This window comes from Tyto alba, unplaced genomic scaffold (genome assembly GCF_018691265.1).
Source record: "Tyto alba isolate M040663 unplaced genomic scaffold, T.alba_DEE_v4.0 Super-Scaffold_48, whole genome shotgun sequence".
Taxonomy (NCBI): Eukaryota; Metazoa; Chordata; class Aves; order Strigiformes; family Tytonidae; genus Tyto; species Tyto alba.
This window is the reverse complement of record NW_024881324.1, coordinates 11098749-11117812: the sequence shown is the minus strand read 5'-3', so window position 1 is coordinate 11117812 and position 19064 is coordinate 11098749. Positions and strand designations below refer to the sequence as shown.

The window sequence follows — 19064 nt, the reverse complement described above, 5'->3', positions numbered from 1 at the left end:
TCTTTAAAGAAGGCTCCAAGAAAAATAAATAAATATAAACAATATCAAAAATTACTCCTAGAAATTTTGTTAGTGCAAATCTGTTTGGCATGGAAATTGCAGATCTTCCATGATCAGCTTATCAACCTACTTCAGAGGTCTGCATGCAAAATAGGACATACACTAATGCTCTTTCTCAGTTCTTATAAATACATCTTTCTGGACTTCTCAAACTGAGTATCACAAGGTTTTCCATGTGTTTCCAGAAGCATGACCTATTTCATTGCAGCCTCTATGTGTACATGTGTGTGTGCATGTGAAGACTGATGGTAGGACCAAACAATCATAAGTACAATTTTGCTTTATTAAGAGCTTGTCCATTATTCTTCACTGTTGAGAAAAATTGGCTGCAATTCCACCTTTTGGATCTGTTATTCATGGTTTTGTGATGTATCTAGAAGCACCTTAGCAGATACGTAGAAAACGTATATCAACAAAAAGGACCTTACTCCTCAGTACAATGTAAGTTTACACCTCTGTGCTTCTGGTATCAGGGTGGTTATATACAAGCCTTTTGATCACAGTGCAGTTGCTGCTTAGCCTAAAAGTGTCACAGAGAAAACCTCATTTTTTTTTATCTCCTAAACCATCACTCACTGTCTGAAAAATATTTCTACTGGCCTCTTTTCATGTTACACTTCCGACTTGAACCACCCATTCACCACACTAAATGATTATTACTTATCTGCTCTCTTTCTTTTCTTCCAATATCCTCCTTTTCCTCCTCTCATGTCTTCTACTGTGCACCACTGCTGCCATCCTCAAAAGCCCCAGGAATCTCTGTCCTGAAGAACTAAATCTCTGTTTCAGATTTGCACATAATATTCATACAGACACTACAACCTGCAGCTTGGCAGCATCCTTCAGTTCATTAAACAAGAGGGAATATACGAATGTCAGTATATCAAAAAATAATTCTTTTTGTCTATGGCAGTCAGATGCTGAAAAAGAAAAACCAATGGCAGTGTCCTGCCATTTTTCTTATTCCTGAATTTCTAACAGAAGAGGAGCAATTTCCAAGTCCATTGCAATAAGGTCAATTATGTCTTCAATGTAGCTACATCCAGAGACTCACAGAGTCCAGGGAGGATGCACAGTCTAAAAGTAACAGTCGGTGATTTTTTTGAGAAAACTTCTGGGAAGATCTGATTCACATAAGCAAATGATAATTTGTCTTTCCTATGGGTTACCACTTGAATGAATCTTAATGGAATTTCATAGGAGTAGCATAAGGTATGCCTCTGATGCCAGAACTATCTTTCTGCCAAATTTGAAGTCCCTATTCTAGCCCAGGGAGGTGCTAGAGTTCTTCCAGAAATAATTAGACAAAAAAAAAGTATCTTTTCCTTTTTATTTATTCCTGTAAGCTTGGTGTCATAAGCAGCTGACCTGTTATTGCTATGACTTTCCAAGCATTATTGAGCCTCAAGCAGAGGCCAGCATGGAAAGTTTCATCCTCATCAATGAGGCTGGTTTAAATCGCTTACAATTGAAAACAAAGTTAAGCAGTATCAATAAAAAGAATCATAATCCTGCTATAACACATGTTGGACCAAAATCTGAATGAGGAAAATCTAGCTTAACAAGAACAGTAATGACTGGTCAAACTTGAAATTAAACTATGGTTTGCTCCAAGGAAAGCCAGAATCTAAACATGGAAGTTTGAATCCATCACCTTGTGGTCCAGACTGTTCCATCTTCTCTGAAACACCATTTTTTTCGGCAATGCTTGAATACGTGGGAAGTTCTGGTGAGAGATGAAGGAGCATATCACACTGACTTTGCTTATCTGAATCTTGTGGTAGTTTAATTACCTATTAAGGAAAAAATATAAATACATGAACATAAGAAATTCAGTATTCCACAAAGCCAGAATATACTTGTTTGTACATTATTTGTGAACCCTAGAAGTCCAAGATGCTGCTATGATGATTTTAGGAAGTTCTTATTTCTCTGTACTCCATTTACTACAGCTTTCTCTCCCATCAGTTTCCTATGTACATCTTTCCCATGTTTACAGACTAAAGCAGACATCCCAGTAAATGAGGGTGACTCACAATCCAAATTCAGAATCATCCAGGAAAATACAGATTCCCTGGATCATTAAAGCATCACTGTTTATACATTGAGTTGAAAGACTAATTTTGCAGCTTTGGGGTCTGCCCTCCCCCCATTTCAACCAATTTTGACTCTTCTATTATTTTTTTACTATAGTTCCACTAAGAGAAGGGGGAGTGAGTGGCTGTGTGGTGTTTGGCTGCTGACCAGGCTCAAATCACAACATGTTGTTTCTGACATTCTCTTTCCTAGCATATCTTACGTGTATTTTTGGTATAAATTCTCATATCTCCACATGATTCTGAAGTTATTTTCACTTTCTTTTACTCTTACTAGACTTAAAAAGAAAACTGCCTGAAAACCATCACTACAAGAGTATTAATAACGACACTTTCTATTAAGTAAACTCACATATTAAGATAAAGATGCTTTCAGAATTCATGTCTTTTGGTAAGTGTTTTCTCCTGAGCCAGACATGACTATAAAAGAGGTGTAAGTTTGAGGTCTTATTAAGATTCTGAACGAGGGAATGTACCTCAGTTACAATAACAGCCTTTATTTACAAGCTTCCACCAAAGAGGAGGTTTTAACTCAGGCCCATTTTCACCAAATCATACAAAAAAGTCACATCTAAATTAAGTCCAAATCCTATTCAAAAATAAGGCTCTTACCACAACAGAGCCTTGCTCATTATCTGGGGATCCCAGGCATACAAAAGCAACAATATCTTAAGCAACATTATTTTATTTTCTAGCCATGTAAAAGCACCTCTGAGATTCACTAAAACTGTAGAGGAAATTAACATGTACTGGTGGCAGGTTCAAACTCGGGATTTCAACTTTTGATTCATTTACTCAGCTCCCCAAACAATGTTTTGATATTTGAAATAATACTAAAATTTGGGTGTTAAAAACTCACTAAATTCACATAAGCTGGAGAGGTGTACCATTTTAATTTTCTGCATACTGGGTCAGTTGATAAACTGCTTTTGGGAAAGAGAGTTTTTATTTTAAGACAGAGAGAAGGAAAGTGGAATCTATTCTGAGGAACAGTGGCTAAACCAACAGGCCTAATTTTTTAAAATACAAACCTGAAAGTAGAGATTACATAACCAATTATCCAAGTCTTGAGAAATAAAATTTTCAATTTTTTTGAATCGGTCAACTTTGGAGTCATAATGGCCTCTGAGGAAGGGACATTTAAATTTTCCCTCCAGAGCATTAAAATTGTTGTCACACAGGGGAAAAGCTCCCCATCCCACTTCTCGATCAATCCATGTATAGGTCCCACGAAGAAGGAAGAGTTCAAAGAGGAGGACCATGCCTGGCTTCATAGCTTTTCTAGGTGGTAGAACCTAGCAAAGAAGGAAAAGAGAAGATTTATTATTTATAAAAACATCACAAGGGAACCAGTTTTCTTTTATCATATAAAACCCTACAAACTTCATACCTTTGAACCAATTAACACTTCTCTCTTTCCAGCAACTCATGTATTTGAACAATTTTCCACTCCAACAGAGAAAATGCCATGCCTTTTTTATGCTAATTTTGTAATTTCTTTTTTTTGTCCTTGGCTTTCTGAAAATGTTCACTTTCTGTCTTTATTTACCAGTAGTGGAAAAATATTGCCACTAGAAAACTTTAAGACAGAGTAGCAAACCAACTGGGAAATCTGAGGTGTTGCTGTGAGGGCTGGGTGAGATTCTCCACTGGGTTCTTCTTGCAGCAACTTTGGAGAGTTCATCCAAATATCCAGTGAGAACACTTGCAGGCTTGCTCCTCACTGAGTCATAAACTCTTCCCCACCCAGTTCTGGGAATGATTTTGGTACACAATAGCCTTCCTCCTTCAAATTAAAGCAGGGAAACTCTTCTTGCAAAGCATGTGAACCTCAGAGTAGGGTCAAAAAGGAGATTGAAAATCAGGGATGAAGAAACACACTGAAGAAATGAATTTATGTAAATCCTTCTGTAAGGTTTGCTGTGTGAAGCAATGCAAGGTCATAGAGAAGAGGGTAGAGAAGGAAGCAAGACAAAGACGAAGAAAAAGAAATCTGGTCCTATGTGACAATTTTAACTGTTTTCTTTAATTAAAGTGGGGGTTGACCCAGGTCCTGCTGAACAGCTCTAATACATTCAAAAGGGCAAATAAAACAAAACCCATACAAAAGCTAGAACATGGAAGTTGACTACCATCATACCCTGGCTAACAGCTCCAAAGGATGCTAACCTGGGCACAACAGAAGAAAATATGTCAGCTACACCTCTCACACTGCAGAACATCTGCTTCACCACGGCTCCTACATATTCTCCTTGATTGTAGAAAACTGGGAGTGCTTAATCTCTTAAATAAACTATCTTGGATGCTTCTCTAATAGAGACATTGTTCTGTTATTTGAATATTTTCCATCTTTTATTGTTCCCATTTCCGTCCTCAAAGTTGATAGTAGCAAATGCCTTGGTACATTTGCCTTGTAGAGACTCCTGCTCAACCTTACCTTGCCTTCCAGACAAGGTAAAGAAAGGAGCCTTTTCTCCTTCTCCCTGTGAATTGACATGTAATTGTAGAAGGCCACAATATTCAAGGGTATCCTCTGACTGAGTGTCTTGTAGGATATACCCTCAGTACTTTTTGAAACTTAGAATAAGACCTCCAAATAGAAGCCATCCATCCAAACTGATCACCCACTATTAAAAGCCTAAAATGTCAGTCTTCTTAAATTAGCAGGGATTTCCTCAGTGAGATATTCTGTTGATAACTAGCCACAAATCTTTACTGCTTCAAATAGTTCTGCAGGTAAGTACACACTTCAAAGCAGATCTTTCCTGTTTAAATACAAACATCACCTTTTTGTACTGCTGATTGAACAGTAGGCAAGATCGTAAGCACAACTCAGGTACAGTCAAGCCTTTTCTCTCTCTCTTTTTCTGAAGTAGCTAAGGGATTTACCCATAACAATAACTGCTATGTTACGCAATGATACATGTTCCTAGTTGTGCTGCATTCTGTAATTTTTTTGAAGAGGTGAATATAAATTATTATTTTAATAATATGCCTTCCTGTTTCAAGTTATATATTGTGATTAGATAACGGCAAGAGAGAGGAAGTCATTTAAGGAAATCTTTTAAAACTATAAATACTGTCATTATCATGTAGGTGTACTTTATATTAATTATGTAAATATATTCTAAGACTTAGTGTAGGCTTAAAATGAAACAGAAGCATCTGTTGAAAAATGCCATAACCCTGTGGCAGCTGCTATTAAACCATTAACAGTATCAGGTTTCATTTAAACCAGATTTACCATTTTCTATAACAGCCCGTGGGAAAGCTAAAAACATTAGGCACAAATTACTGACAAAAGAGATCCTTAATCAAGCCATACATTTCATTTGGCTAGCTGGGTGCTAGATAGTAACCTCTGTGCTACAAATTAAAGGTGGTGGTTACAAGGCTATGATCAAAGACAATTACCTGCACTACTGAGCAATCCCAAAGCATAAGCAGCTGAAATCACTGTCTTATCACAGCATCCCTTTTGGTTTCTTCCTTGTTTCCCAGACTTACCGTCTTCCTTAGAATAATTTCATAGTACACTCTCTTCTACCAGCCTGACTACAAACAGACGATAGTCAAGCAGTTGGTGTAAGGGTAATTGTGACTATTACAAATCAATTTCTTTGTTTCCTGCTCACAGTTATTCTTTATTTGTTATAAACTCCCACCCTGGACTTAGATTGCAAACTCACCCTTTAGGACCAGAAACACTGTTTTGCTTACAGTCACAGGAGCTGGATGATTAAGCCATGTCATGATGCAAACACATAATGACAAAACATATCATAAGAAAAATAAGGATTGGATGCTACAAAGCCTGAGGCTGTAAGTTTCATTCTGGGACTCCTCACACATGAACCCTGGGTGTCTGACCCAGCTAGGACAGTGTCACATATCTCAGCATACATGGTCAAATAAAACATACCTACCAAGTGAGAAATTTCTTTCTGTTGAATCCATACAAAAACCCCAGCCAAACCTCTGCCTGTAACTCTATGCTGGCGCGCCAAGCATTCACACAGGCACCTGTGGGCTTCCATTTCCATCCTGATGGCCACCGGGAACGTGACTTATACAGGGGAACTGCTGTTTAGGAAGGGACAGCCAGGTTGAAGGATGAGGGTTTCAAAAAGGGAGGCAAGTCCCCTCAACAACCCCACACTAAACCTTTTCCCATCCCCATCAAAGCCCGCTGTCCCACAGCCGCAGGGTCAGACAGCCCTGGGAGGGAGCTTGGTGTTGGGCTACCTGCCCTTCATTAGCTCCCTCCGAGGCAGCGAGTACAAGAGCAGGGATCTGGGGCATGGACAGCAAGACCTGTAGGCATAGATGCACAAAGGCGTTTAGGCACATCACTCCTATTGAAATCCACAGCGGTCCTAGAGTGCCTCTGCGGGTTTGGGCTGCCGTGCCCAGGTACAGGGCAGGGAACAGCTCGGGTGGTTAGAGGAGGAGGGGAATCAGTAAATGCTCTCTCATAAGAGACTCGGGGCAGTGCCTGGGACACGCAAGGCACGGGCAGCTCAAACTGACCAGTTTGTTTTAATGGACTACCTCATTTCTGAAGAAAAAAAAAATAAAAATAATAATCAGAAGTTATATTTTCCCAGTCAGTGGCAATCTCTTTTGAGGTGTTGTTTGGTGAGTTAGTCTCACAAGCCTGCACCAACACTGTTGATGCTCAAAGAGAGCACACTACGTAAACACAGTTTCTGGGTTTTAATGGGTCTACTCTCTAACACCTCAGCTCACTGCTTCTCCTTGCTCAGGTATAATTTCCATTGAGATCTGTGAGGTATATAGCCTTTTACAGTGCTATGAAAGCATCCAGCACCCGCTTTTTACTGGTGTAATTTCTTCTGCAAAGAAAGATGCAGCAGAGAATAAATAAGGCTTGTGTGCGCCTGCACAGGCACAAGTAATTCTTCTTAGACTGCAGTTAACAGTGTTGCATTTAATTGAATTAAATCATAGTGAACTAAAATTATCTCTTGTCACTATTTCTGAATTCAGCTGTTTTATATCAGTTTGATTGTAATATATCTTACTTCCCCATATGCCACCATAATTCCAGCAAAGAAATCGTTTACTCTAGAGAGAGAATGAATTCTATTTGAATTTTTCAATAAACAGATCCAGTGTGAGGATTTGGGAGTTTTTGTCTGACTTACTCTTGGGCTTTAACCTTGTCAGAGAAGAAATAAACCTTTGCTTCCCTCCTCTGTGCCTTCAAATGCTTTCTATTTAGAAGAAAAAGGACAAAAATTACATTACTTGATTCACATGACACAAAAATTTGACCACTAAACAACTCAAATGGATTAAAGTGAATTATAATATGCACTGACAATTCAATGTTTGCTTATTATATAGAAGAATCTTGCAAAACAGCATATAAATTAATGGCTCATCATTTCTGATTATGAAAACTGTAGCAAATGAGCCTCGCTAGTGTAAAACATGGGTAGAAAACCTTTTAAATAGGAAGAAGTTCCCATCAAACTTCTTTATTAACAAATAAAAAATGACTTCACTACATAAAATGAATAGTGCTGGAGACAAGGCTGCTACTGCCAAAATAAGGTGGAGCTTTCACAACCAGATTTCAAGCCCTCCCTGTTTACGTGCAAGGCCAGCATACAGGCAGAGGGAAGGGCATTCTGGGGAAGTGCTTGTGTAACTTTGAAATTTATAAAAGGCCAGAGGGGAGGCAATAGAAACACAGACTGAGGTAAAAATAAAATATCATGTTATTAGGGTTTTCCGAAAGTCCTATCTATCATCAGAATGTCCTGGAGTAGCTGGAAACTTACTTCCCCAGCTTTCCATCGCTGTTTGTCTTTGAACAGGTATCTGAATACAAAACAATGCACAAATCAAAGGAGGACCATACACTGCACTATCATTCATTTCTCCATGTATATATTTTTTTTTCCTTTTTCTATTTTCTGAAAAATAGAACAGACCTTTCAACCCTGGCATAGCTCAGACAACTCCCTGACTCCTCTCCCTGCAGACTGAAGATCTCCTTAAACCTTCATCCAGTACCACCGTCTTTTCCATGACCCAGTATCCCACCCTCCCAGACCGTGGGGGAGTATGGACCAGAAGCAGTTGTGGCACAAGCACGGGAGCTCAGGACCACGGATGAGCGGCACGGAGCACGTAGCTGTACTATCTGTAAGCAGGCAATTTATTTACTACTTCCAGACCCGCAGCAGTGCCAGTGAGCAGGATTTCTCCTGACAGACTGTGCCAAAGCACCCCGTCACCTTCCCAGAGCCTCACCGAGTGCCCCGATGGGAACACCTCCTGCTCTCTCCCATGCTACCAGAGCAGCAGCAATTCCCCTCTGCCTCCCTTTCCTCTAGGAGAGATAACTCAGGGTGTAGTTAACCCCAGCAGCATCGCGTGCGGCACGACTACCTTACACCAGAGGACCAGAATCTGGCCTTTTATCTTCTCAAATACAGGGGAATAATGTTTGCATTCTGTGAGCTTTAGCCTCTGCATCTGTTGCTAATTGTCCTGGCACATCTGCTGCTAATTCTTTTCTGTTCTTTGACCAGCAGGGAGTAGTAATGTATGGTACAGCCAGCTCTAGCCTCCCTGAGAGTTTCTGGTGATATACTGCTGGCCTGGGTGGATTCTGACCTCATCTTACAAGGGGAGAAACGGTCTTTGTAAGAGGAAGGCAGGAACCCCAGTTCCTTCTCCTGCCACTCCCACCTCATTTATTCCTGAGATTGATTCCAGCACGGCCAAAACATGAGCTTCCCAGGATAACGTCGGCCACCAACAAGAAACAGTGGAGTTTATTTCTTTTGTGTCAAGAGGACACGTACTTTGCTCAGAAACCACTCGGAGCCAAGGAGTCTCATGAAGACGTGGCTCATTCGGCACGCAGGGCTGAGTCACCCAGCGGTGCCACTCTGCCCACCCGGTGCAGGAGCAGGCAGCTTTCCTCTCCTTTCTGCTCCACCAGCTGCTCCACCTCAGGTCACTTTCCTGATGCTGTCCCGGATTCCCCATCACACCTCGTGTAGCACAGTATCCCCTTTCCCTCTATAAGCTTCGGTCCAGCCAGGGATGCAGCAACATTCCCTTCACCAGGGAAGCCATACCAGTGCCAAGTTCACTCTCCTGCAGTATTTTGTGGACAGTCCAGATCTGGTCAGGCTCTGCTCTCTTTCCAGGGGCTCGGCTATCACCCCTCTAGAGAAGAAACAGGAAAACTGACTCCTGATAACAAATGCCCTTTTCCTTGTGTGCTCTGCTTTAAAATTGCATGTTTAAACAGGATCAATTTTTGTTCTTTTGCGGCATAAAGTACTCTTCCCCATTCCGCCTTGTAACTAATCTGCTCAGCCTGAGTTCACAGATAACTATTTAAAATGTCAAATGCTTCAAAACCAGATATTCTAAGGAAAAAAAAAAAAAAAAAAAGTGTCTTCTGAGGCTGTTTTGCTGGCTCCCATGACTTGCAGATACGGACCAAAACATGGGTTAAGCCCCTTTTTGCAGTTCCAGACTGTCAGCTCTGGTGAGTCATGGAATTGCTCCGTTTTTCCACTCACAGCATTTTTTGTTGGGGCGGGCATTTATTTTGTTCTTGGTGTCCTCTGTTGTTTGGAGTTTACTCGAAGCTAAGGATACAGACAGGGACTGCTGCATTCTGCCTTCCCTCTGATCTGCCCCAGATAATATATAACTTTTGTACAACTAGGGTACCCTATGGCTCACGTCAAGATCTCTTACAGATATAATTTGCCATTAAGTAGGGAATAGACCATGGAATAGTCCAAAATAAAAGCCTGCCCATAGGCGCCTCTGATTTTTAACGTATGTCTGCTAGATTTTCCAATGCAGACCACATACCTTACCCTACTTAGATATGATGCATCATAACATAGGCCACATTTCTGAGGCCTTTGAGCAGTATGCGTTGGTTGAAGCTGAAGGAGCACACACGGCCCAGTCCAGCGGGTGTTTCCAAGAACTTCTTCACCAGAACGCAATGACTAGACAACATGTGAAAATTAATGCTAATTAATTACTGAAAAAACCCAAAACCTAAGTAGTAATTTTTTGTTTATGTAAATCAGTTGCATAATGCTAAATAAAGTAGATGCAATAGGTTCTAATATGCGATGGTTTTGCAATGTCAGCACACCAGACTTAATGAATCCCTTCAAGCCTCCACACAGTGCTAGAAATTGAGCTTTCCATGTTGCTGTGGGCAGCAAAGGTCTCCAAAGAAACCACCTGGCTGCAGCTCACGGATGGAGCAGGATCTGTGTACAGCACTGGGCCAAAGGAGGTCCCTGTCACACCTTCTGCTGGGCCCACAGCAAGGAGAAAGACTCGTGGCCAGCTGGGGAGACGAGCACTACTGAAGGGCTGCTAGCAGCCAGCCCAGGCAGCATGGGCCCCTTGGCCCTGTGGTGTAAGTGGCAGAGGTCTGTCACCAGGACAGCACAGTGGTGTGACACAGCTAGAACAGAATTGCTCTGAAAACAAGCATTTTGGGGAGCAATTGCAAAAAGACATTTAGCAAATAGCAATCAAAGACCAAAACCTCAAACAAACTCAAATAAATAAAATAGAAACAGTAATAACTGCGTGTTCCTGCTGTGTGAAAAAAGCATTAAATCTGCAGTCTTCAAATACACACAAACATCTGTCTAAGCTTAGTTCTTGCATTTATCAAAAGGTTCACGTAGCACCTTATCATCCCAACTACAAATAATTGCATCCAGGGAAAATTTAAGTGGCTCTCATTTTGAAAGTCCTCTGGCACTGCTAAGTATTATTACTTCCTATCTTTTTTCATAGTGTATCAAACTCTTATGTTATGTCCTATAAAGTGTCCTAGAGCTAAATGCTCTTCATCTGTGCCAGGATTTTGCTCAAGAATAAAATAAAGGCGGGGGGAAAGTTTGTGCTCTACTTTGCCTAATGATACCTTGTTTTGTAATTACTAAAAGTATCACAGTCCTTAGACAGCTGCTGACATACAGAAAATAAGGTCCTTGAAACTGTTTGTTTCATCATATTTTAAGAATTAATACCTTAGGTCATGTTAATCAGTTTCTGATATATGTAGTTTTCAAAATGCACTTCAGGGAAGAAAATGTTGGAAATGACTAATAACAACAAAGATATGAACTTTATTCGTTATGTATCTAATTCTGAATGTGAACATTAACAAAGTACTTTGCCATCTTAAGTATTTAGGAAGTCTTAAATAAAAAATAAATCCACCTTATTCAGTGAAATAGAACATCCTCTTTTTCCAAGCAAAAGAGTTCAAATTTATTAATTTTGTAGCTATATTTTAAAATGACTGTCAGCCCCTGCTAGATGACTGCATGATAAGTGTCCTGAAACTTCAGGAAAAGGCACTAAATTTTTCACAGCATTTGTGTTTCATTTTCAGTGTAATAAAAATATGGTGCCCTTTTAATAATGAATAATAGATCTCCTGGTATGATTTACATGTGTGGATTAAATGTCATGTTTGAAAAGTTGCTGTTTTATTCATATTGAATTTCCCTCAAGTAAAACAAAATGGTACCCATCCACTGTTATAATATTGCTAGTACCTTCCACACTGATACATAAATATTAACCAGTTGATATACTCTTTAAAAATCTACAGATCTGTGAACTGTTCTGTCAGCAATGGTGGCTTTATATGCATATGAACTGATTTAGTGCTATCCTGAGTTCCAGGTACATTGGGGGAAATGCACAGCACCAGTGCTCACATACTTCTGGAGCTCACATTTTTTTTGTTGAAGTGTCAATTTTGGAAGGCTGGCACAGAATAAGGACCGATGCAGAATAAAGACAGGTGCAGCAGGACTGGGGTTAAAAAGCAGTCTGGGGAGCCCAACACTGACATGATTGTCCCTGCTTCTCCTCAACAGTGCTGGACTGACATGTCAGGTGACTAAATGGCTTGATGAAGCTTTTTTAAATGTCACTTGCAGGCAGTCTCATTGGCTTATAGTTCTCTTCACAATAGCTGAAAATTTCCTATCTGAATTTCCCCATCTGAACAAAACCTTGCTTCCTAATACGCAATATTTTTTCTGGAAAAGCACTCCAGAAATATTTATAGTTTATCACAAATGCTTGAAATAGCAGCATCTTTCTTAAAGGTTCTTTCTCTTAGTAGGTGAAACTTGCAATGTACAACAAAATGCTTTGGTCCTGATAATTGAAATTATGGCTGAAAACAATTTTTTAAAAGAAGAGAAGTATTTCAGCCACACTCCAATTTTGATTTCATCGAAGCCAATGAGTATTTTGACTCTGAAAGGTAAGGATTTGTTCTTACTGTCGTAATTCTTTCATACAACTATTTTAATGTTTACTGAACTAACTTAAGCTGATTAAAAAAAAAAAAAAAAAAAGCCACTTTTTCTTTTTCTGAGTGAAATTAAACTTTGACATACTGCAACTTATTTGGGCTTTCCAAGCCATCATTAAGCTGAAAAAAGTAATCTGGACTTGCTAACACTGGGACATGGATCCTATGGAGTAATACGACACTGCTTTAAATACACTGTGAACGAAAAATGGTTACTGACTACTTAGGTCTTATCTATGGTAGGATCTTAGCCACCATGAGACAGCAATAAGGAAATTATACTAGTAAAATCCTTGGTCTAGTGTAAAGATGATGCAGGCACTGCCAAAGACAATATAATTGCATAACTCCCTTACTACATGCACAATACACATATCATCTCCTTTCCTAGCCTCTCCTTACTCAACTTTCATTCCAGACCCAAGAAAAATTAGGCAGTGCAAGAGTGTACTGAAAGTTGAAGAACAAAGCTTCATTACTGTCAGAGTTAACCTACTGCATTTTTGGAATCTCAGCTTGAGTTCACGTTCCGTTTGTGTTATAATGTAGGTGGAGCTTAAAAATAGCTCTTGCTGCACGTAAACCAGACATCATTAACCCATCTAAATCTAAAGTTTCCTTGCATAAACTAAATATATGAAAACGTCCTTGAAATGCTGGGTCTAAAACAATTCGCCTTTAGATCATGCTGCTAGTTGCTACACCTAAAATTGAAAAGCGTCATTTGAAACAGCAATTGCATTTTATCGCAATCCAAAGCATTCATACATGCTTTGTCCGGCATAATTTAAGGAAAATAACTACTCATGTGACTGTCTGGACTTACCGAATGCCAAATAAAATTCAACTGGTGTTGTTAGGAGCCACTATCTAACATGTAGTCAGAGGTTATTGGGGGAGGTAGGTTGACAAACTGAAAAGGAGGACAGTGAAGGAGGGGAAAGAAGGGAAGCTGGCAAGCTGGAGCAAAGAACATTGATTAATGAACAAAAAACATTTTTGAAAGGTCGGGTGTGCAAGTCAGACTAGCCCTGAGGCAGATCTAACTTACATGACCAGCACTTTCTGTACGCAGCAGGTAACCCATGCTGACACCAACTTTGCCGACATGACAGGGTTATTATTTTTGGAAGGATGTAGTGTTCTGGAACAATTTCTCTAATATATTAGTTAAAACTAAACTTTCCTTCAATATCAAGCATGCATGTCTTCATTTTCACCATGTTTACACTGAACTCCTATCATTATTCCAGCCAATGGAAACAAAAGCTTATTCTTCATTTGTGAGCACTGGTATTTCACCACCACCCCGTACTCTATCCCAAGGCAGCAGTGCCGCATATAAGATTGTGTTCAAACCCAGATACTCATCTGGAGATCACCACTAAGACCTCACTACTTATGCTAAGTTTTGCAGTAGATGCTAACCATCTGAAGCCTAAAATTTGCCTCATCTCGGCACAGATCGCAAGGGTTTCTTTTGAAACGTACTAAGGTGGAAGAACAGAAAGGTAGAATCATTCATGCTACACCACCTACAAAATGAGCTGGTGGAGGAGGTTCTTTAATATTATGATGCTAAGCTTTTGCTGTCCATTATACAGTAATGAAGACAGGGAATCTTCAGAAGGCCATTTAATCTAACTTCTCCTCCTGGTCCTGCATTTTAAGTGTACCTGCCTAAGACCCGCACTCTAGTTCACTAGATTAAAATGAAGTTTGGTGAAAATGCTAATTAAATATCCTTTGTGAGACTCAAAGATGACTTTGAAACGAACCTGGAAAAGTAGGAAAACTACCAAACATTTCTCTCAGATCTTTGGATGAGGCATAACGGCCATCTCTAAGCAGTTACTGATGTGTCTGCACAACCCAGTAGAGACTAACAGAAAGAGGACAGGAGTTCTTTTGCATTGATGAGCAACCGGACAAAAGATGGGTCAATCTGAACTAGCTCTTGCTCAGTACTGAGAGCAGAGATACATAGTTTTGAACAAGGAACATCCCCTGGGTAGGAGCAAAAGCAACAGGCAAGACCCAAGAGAAACAAGATGCTGAAAGCAAGAGGCGAGGCATGCCGGAGTTGTTCAGTTTTACTGCCCATAGTCTTCTCCTTTCAGTGCATTCAGAGAAGACAGTACTTTGCCTTCGAGACAGTAAGCAGGATGCATGTATCCTGCCTAGGGAAGAATCCCAGTTCAATGATTTCTCTAACAGACACATGCTTTTTTTTCAACATCATGTGAGAGTCACATTCACAATTTCTCTCTATGTATATGTGATTCTTTTCATACCAACAGCTGTATTTACAGACGCTGTTCATTATCCATTACAGATGATAAACAATTAAAAAGCAGAAAATGTGACTTAACAGCACTTTATATATCACAAACCTAATAGCTGAAATGACCTAACTGCAAATGACTGAAAGCATCAGGGCTATACATAAAAGTTGCTTTATCTGAAAGCTCTTTGGGATAGCGACTGCCTGTCTGTTCTGTATCTACACAACACTTTGCACATTGGAAGGGGTGGAGGAGGAAATCTATCTTTCAGGTCATACTGCAAAATGAATAATTGAAAACTGAAAAGGATCTCCTTCTCATTCTACCAATGCTTCATAACACACACACACACACACACACAAAAGAAAAAAAAAAAAAAAACAAAAAAAAAAACTGAGAGAGGTAGAGGTTGTTTTTCAAACCGTAAAGAAGCTTTCATGTGCCAGAAACTTTATCTGAGACCAATGTTGCAACCAGCACTAGGCATTAGCTACAACAGCGAGCAACTGACACACAACAATCCTGCCACGCACAGCATGCTTAGGCAGGAAAATATGTGTGCCTCAGTCGCAAAAGACAGAATAGAGCCTCAAGTGTTTGGGCTCCTTCCAAAATAATCCAAATGCTGCTTTTTTGGCAAATGGGGGTCAATGGAGCTAAAAACTCACAGACGGATTTGGGCATTCATATGTTTATATACACCCACTCATTCATTTATTATTCTAAAGCTACTTTACAGAAATCAAATTACATAGCTGACAAACTACATAGATAAGAGAGAGTAAAAGTAAAATTTAAAATTAGCTGACAACACTATATGATGTAGTGTATATTTGGCACTTTTAGAGTGAGTGATGAGGGTTAACCTAGGGGAAAAAAAATTGCACCTTCCTAAATTGCACCTTAAATTATTAAATAAATTATGAACATGATGGAATGCATTAAATATATAAGCCTGAAGGAGAAAGAGCGGATGTGTTTTAACTTTCAAAGCAAAGACAGCATATTTAAAAAGTGTTGCTTACTGTCTGGATACTTTGTCCAAAGTAGATTTCAGTGTTGTAGAAGTTTCCATTGTGACTAACAGGCAGCGTTGTCCTGGCCTGAGGCTGCTCCTTCAGCTTGGGCCATTCCAGCAAGCCACCACCTAAGCAGCTGAGAACAGAAACTTTGAGGGTGTAGTGGCCTTTTGGGACCTTATCTTTGACTCCCCTGAGGCATTTGATGTGAATTTCTATCAGCTGTGGTGTCTTGGAGCAGTCAACCTAGGGAGAAAGCTCTGAGTTACTGACCTGGGTTGAGCTGCCTTTAACCATACAATTAGCAAGAACAAATTTCTTTAAGAAAATAACTACTGAAAAGCAGACAACATGCTTCTTGTTCAACCTGCAATTACCTATAGCTAACTGAGGATCTGCAATTAAGGAGGTCAAAAGTCACAGAGATGACAGATAAAAAAATAATACAAATACTACTAATAAAATGTTTGGCATCCTTGGGGGGAAGGTGGAGCTGTTGAAGTATGACACCAGAAGCCATTAGTTTGCAATAATAAGGCAGAATTAGCTGGAAAACACCACCATCAAAAATATAGCATGCTTTGCAAGACAGGCACAATACATGTTGTGATGAGCAGGCTGCAGGCACAGAGTGAAAGACTAAGCAGGCCATGTTTTTACACTAATTATTAGCCTTGCCAAAGCTATTAGTGCTGTGTAATATGCAGACTATCCTTTCACCTTCTGATTATCATATAATCAGATTCTCTTAAAAATAGTAATCAAAGTGCAGCACGTGTAGAGTTTAATAACAGCTCCCTACAGGCACCTTTATTCCAAGTCCAGACAAAAGAAAACATCTGCTGCTTGCTGTTGACAAGATGTTGTCTGAGTTACAGAATGTTTAGTATGGAATAAATGCTGTGCTGTGTATCAGAAATGCCTTTCTGGTGCTTTCCTTGTATGCTCAGCTTACAGTGCCGAGGTTGGCAGAGGGGAACAGACTCAGCAGTACAATCCTTGTGAGTCTTGCCTGAGTAAAGGCGTAGGGTCTGTCCCGCTACGCCAACAGGTACTTCAGCGCTGCCCAAATGCAATCTGCAAGGTCAGGCACACGACAAGGAGTACCAGTTTGGCTCCAGTGTTGGCTTCAATGGGTAAAATTGCTTCTGCAATAACTAATTATTTAGTGCTTCAAATCATCAATAATTTTAATTTTTTTTCCCCCCAAGGAATCAATTTCTTCCATTATTTTGAGAAAACACTAGTAGTAGGTTGTCTTCTTTTAATGCAATGTGATACAAGAACCCATGCTACATTTCAGAATCAAATGGCTACCTTGACTACTAGGTTTAGTAGTCTCACAGTTTAAGCCTACAGTAGCTAATAATCTCTTCTTTAATCCTGTCTTGGATTTATTTTGGAAGAGATAGCATATTTCCATATAGATAGAAAGCTTCTGGAATTAAATTAAGCAGTTAAATAAACAGTTGAATTTGTTAAACTTCTTTTGTTTCTCAACACAAACCATACTTAACAACTAATCTGAATGACAATTATTTTCAGCTTAATTAGAAAATCTTAATTAACAATGAAGATTTAACCTTAATATTTTTGGTTTCTGAATCATATATAAAAAAAATTAACATTATGTGAATAAATAAGACAATCTTTTTAAACCTCAAGGCAGGATTACTGATGCAGGCAGACTTCGTTATTAAACACATTCTAAATTAAACGCCTCTATGAATTTTATACTGAAATATATTGTGATAGTTTTGCATGCCAAATGTGACATTTTGTATTTTAGATTCATCTTCTGTAGTAATTTTGGAAATGTCATACAAACAAAGATTTTGTCATTTACCAATGGAATTACTATGCATGGCCGGTTAGCCATCTCTTTTCTGGCTCTTCTGGTTGTTTCAAGTCAGCAAGCCATAAAAAATCTTTATCTCTCTGAAACACAGCAATTTGGAAGATAATCGAATAGTGACTGGGGGGCAGAAACGCCAGTCTGAGGAATTATACCACAATCTCTCTTGCATTTACAACCTTCCTCAAAGCGAGTGTCAGTCGAGTAGGAAAAGGAGATAGAAGATTCATCATATTTCAAGTCTGTCTCATTTGCATGGTGGCATAGCTGTCTCATCTCCTGCTGAAAGACTTTGCTTGGCCAGCGCTGACAAACTGTTTTGAAGAACTCTTGCCATGCCCAAATGATTCATTATTAATAGCTTTAGACATTCTCTTTAAGCGTATGGTTACTTCTGCTGGAAAGCATATTTTGAAACCTGCTACATTCTATCCTTTTAAACTAAGGAAAAAAAAAAAAAAAAAAAAAAAAAGAAATAATAATTGATCTAGTCATTTAGCAGTTCATATCAAGGAAAAGAGCACTCAGATAACCTCACCTTCCCACCTGCTGCTCCAGTATTCACATCTGCAAAGTTACCAAAGCTGGTTACCATTTCTTCTTCACATCCATTCTCTGTTTTCAACGGCTGACTTCCCACTCTGCAGCAGCTAGAAAGGGAAGAGGGAAGAACTGTAAAGTAATGAACTACAATGCAGACACAGAAAGCACTTGCCATTAGAAATATATCACAGTTTGATGTTTTTCTTGAATATATCATAAGCCTTGCAGGGCACCCAGGAGAAACAAGAGTGTGCTAAAGCAGAGAAATGGCTAGGCTTCAAAAAGTGGCATACGAAAAATGTAGTCACAGCTCCAGTAACACAACCAATATTTGTCAGTCTGTGCCACAGGTCAACATAAAGAAGTTAAAGTTTCACTGCCCGTATATGACCATCTCTTTCTGGCATTGGGGCTCAGGTTCTGGGTTAAGAATATTAAAGTAGGAAGCCATCACCTCTGTTGACACTTTGAGGGCCGATTGACAGCTTCAATAAACTGGAACAGGTTTTTGTAAACCATTGGATCCTTGAGTATTAGGTTACTTTAAACCACTGAAAAAACATTGTATATAAAAATCTAACTTTTTTTTTCAAAAAATACTCATAAATTTATGTATAATTCTTATATAATTTATAAATATTCTAAAATACTTTATATATGATAAAAACTATATATAAATATGTCATATATACTTATGTATACACACACACACAAATTTTCAGCTGCATGGGAACCATCACATCTTCCTTGGCATTCATATGTTAACTTCTTGTATAGTTAAAGTAATTTGAGGGGGTAATTATATCAACTCAAAGATTTATTTTTTTATTA

At 39.2% G+C, this 19064-nt stretch overlaps 1 protein-coding gene across 1 annotated transcript in view; it reads right to left on the bottom strand.

Moving 5' to 3' along the window:
- LOC104362639 overlaps positions 1-19064 on the bottom strand; it is a 164690-nt gene that overhangs the window by 103141 nt on the left and 42485 nt on the right. The window contains exons 7-9 of the mRNA XM_032991935.2: positions 15842-16081; positions 3188-3451; positions 1715-1853 (exon numbers count right to left, since the gene is read on the bottom strand). Of these exons, the coding sequence (XP_032847826.1) occupies positions 1715-1853; positions 3188-3451; positions 15842-16081 (643 nt within the window). The remainder of the gene's footprint in view (positions 1-1714; positions 1854-3187; positions 3452-15841; positions 16082-19064) is intronic.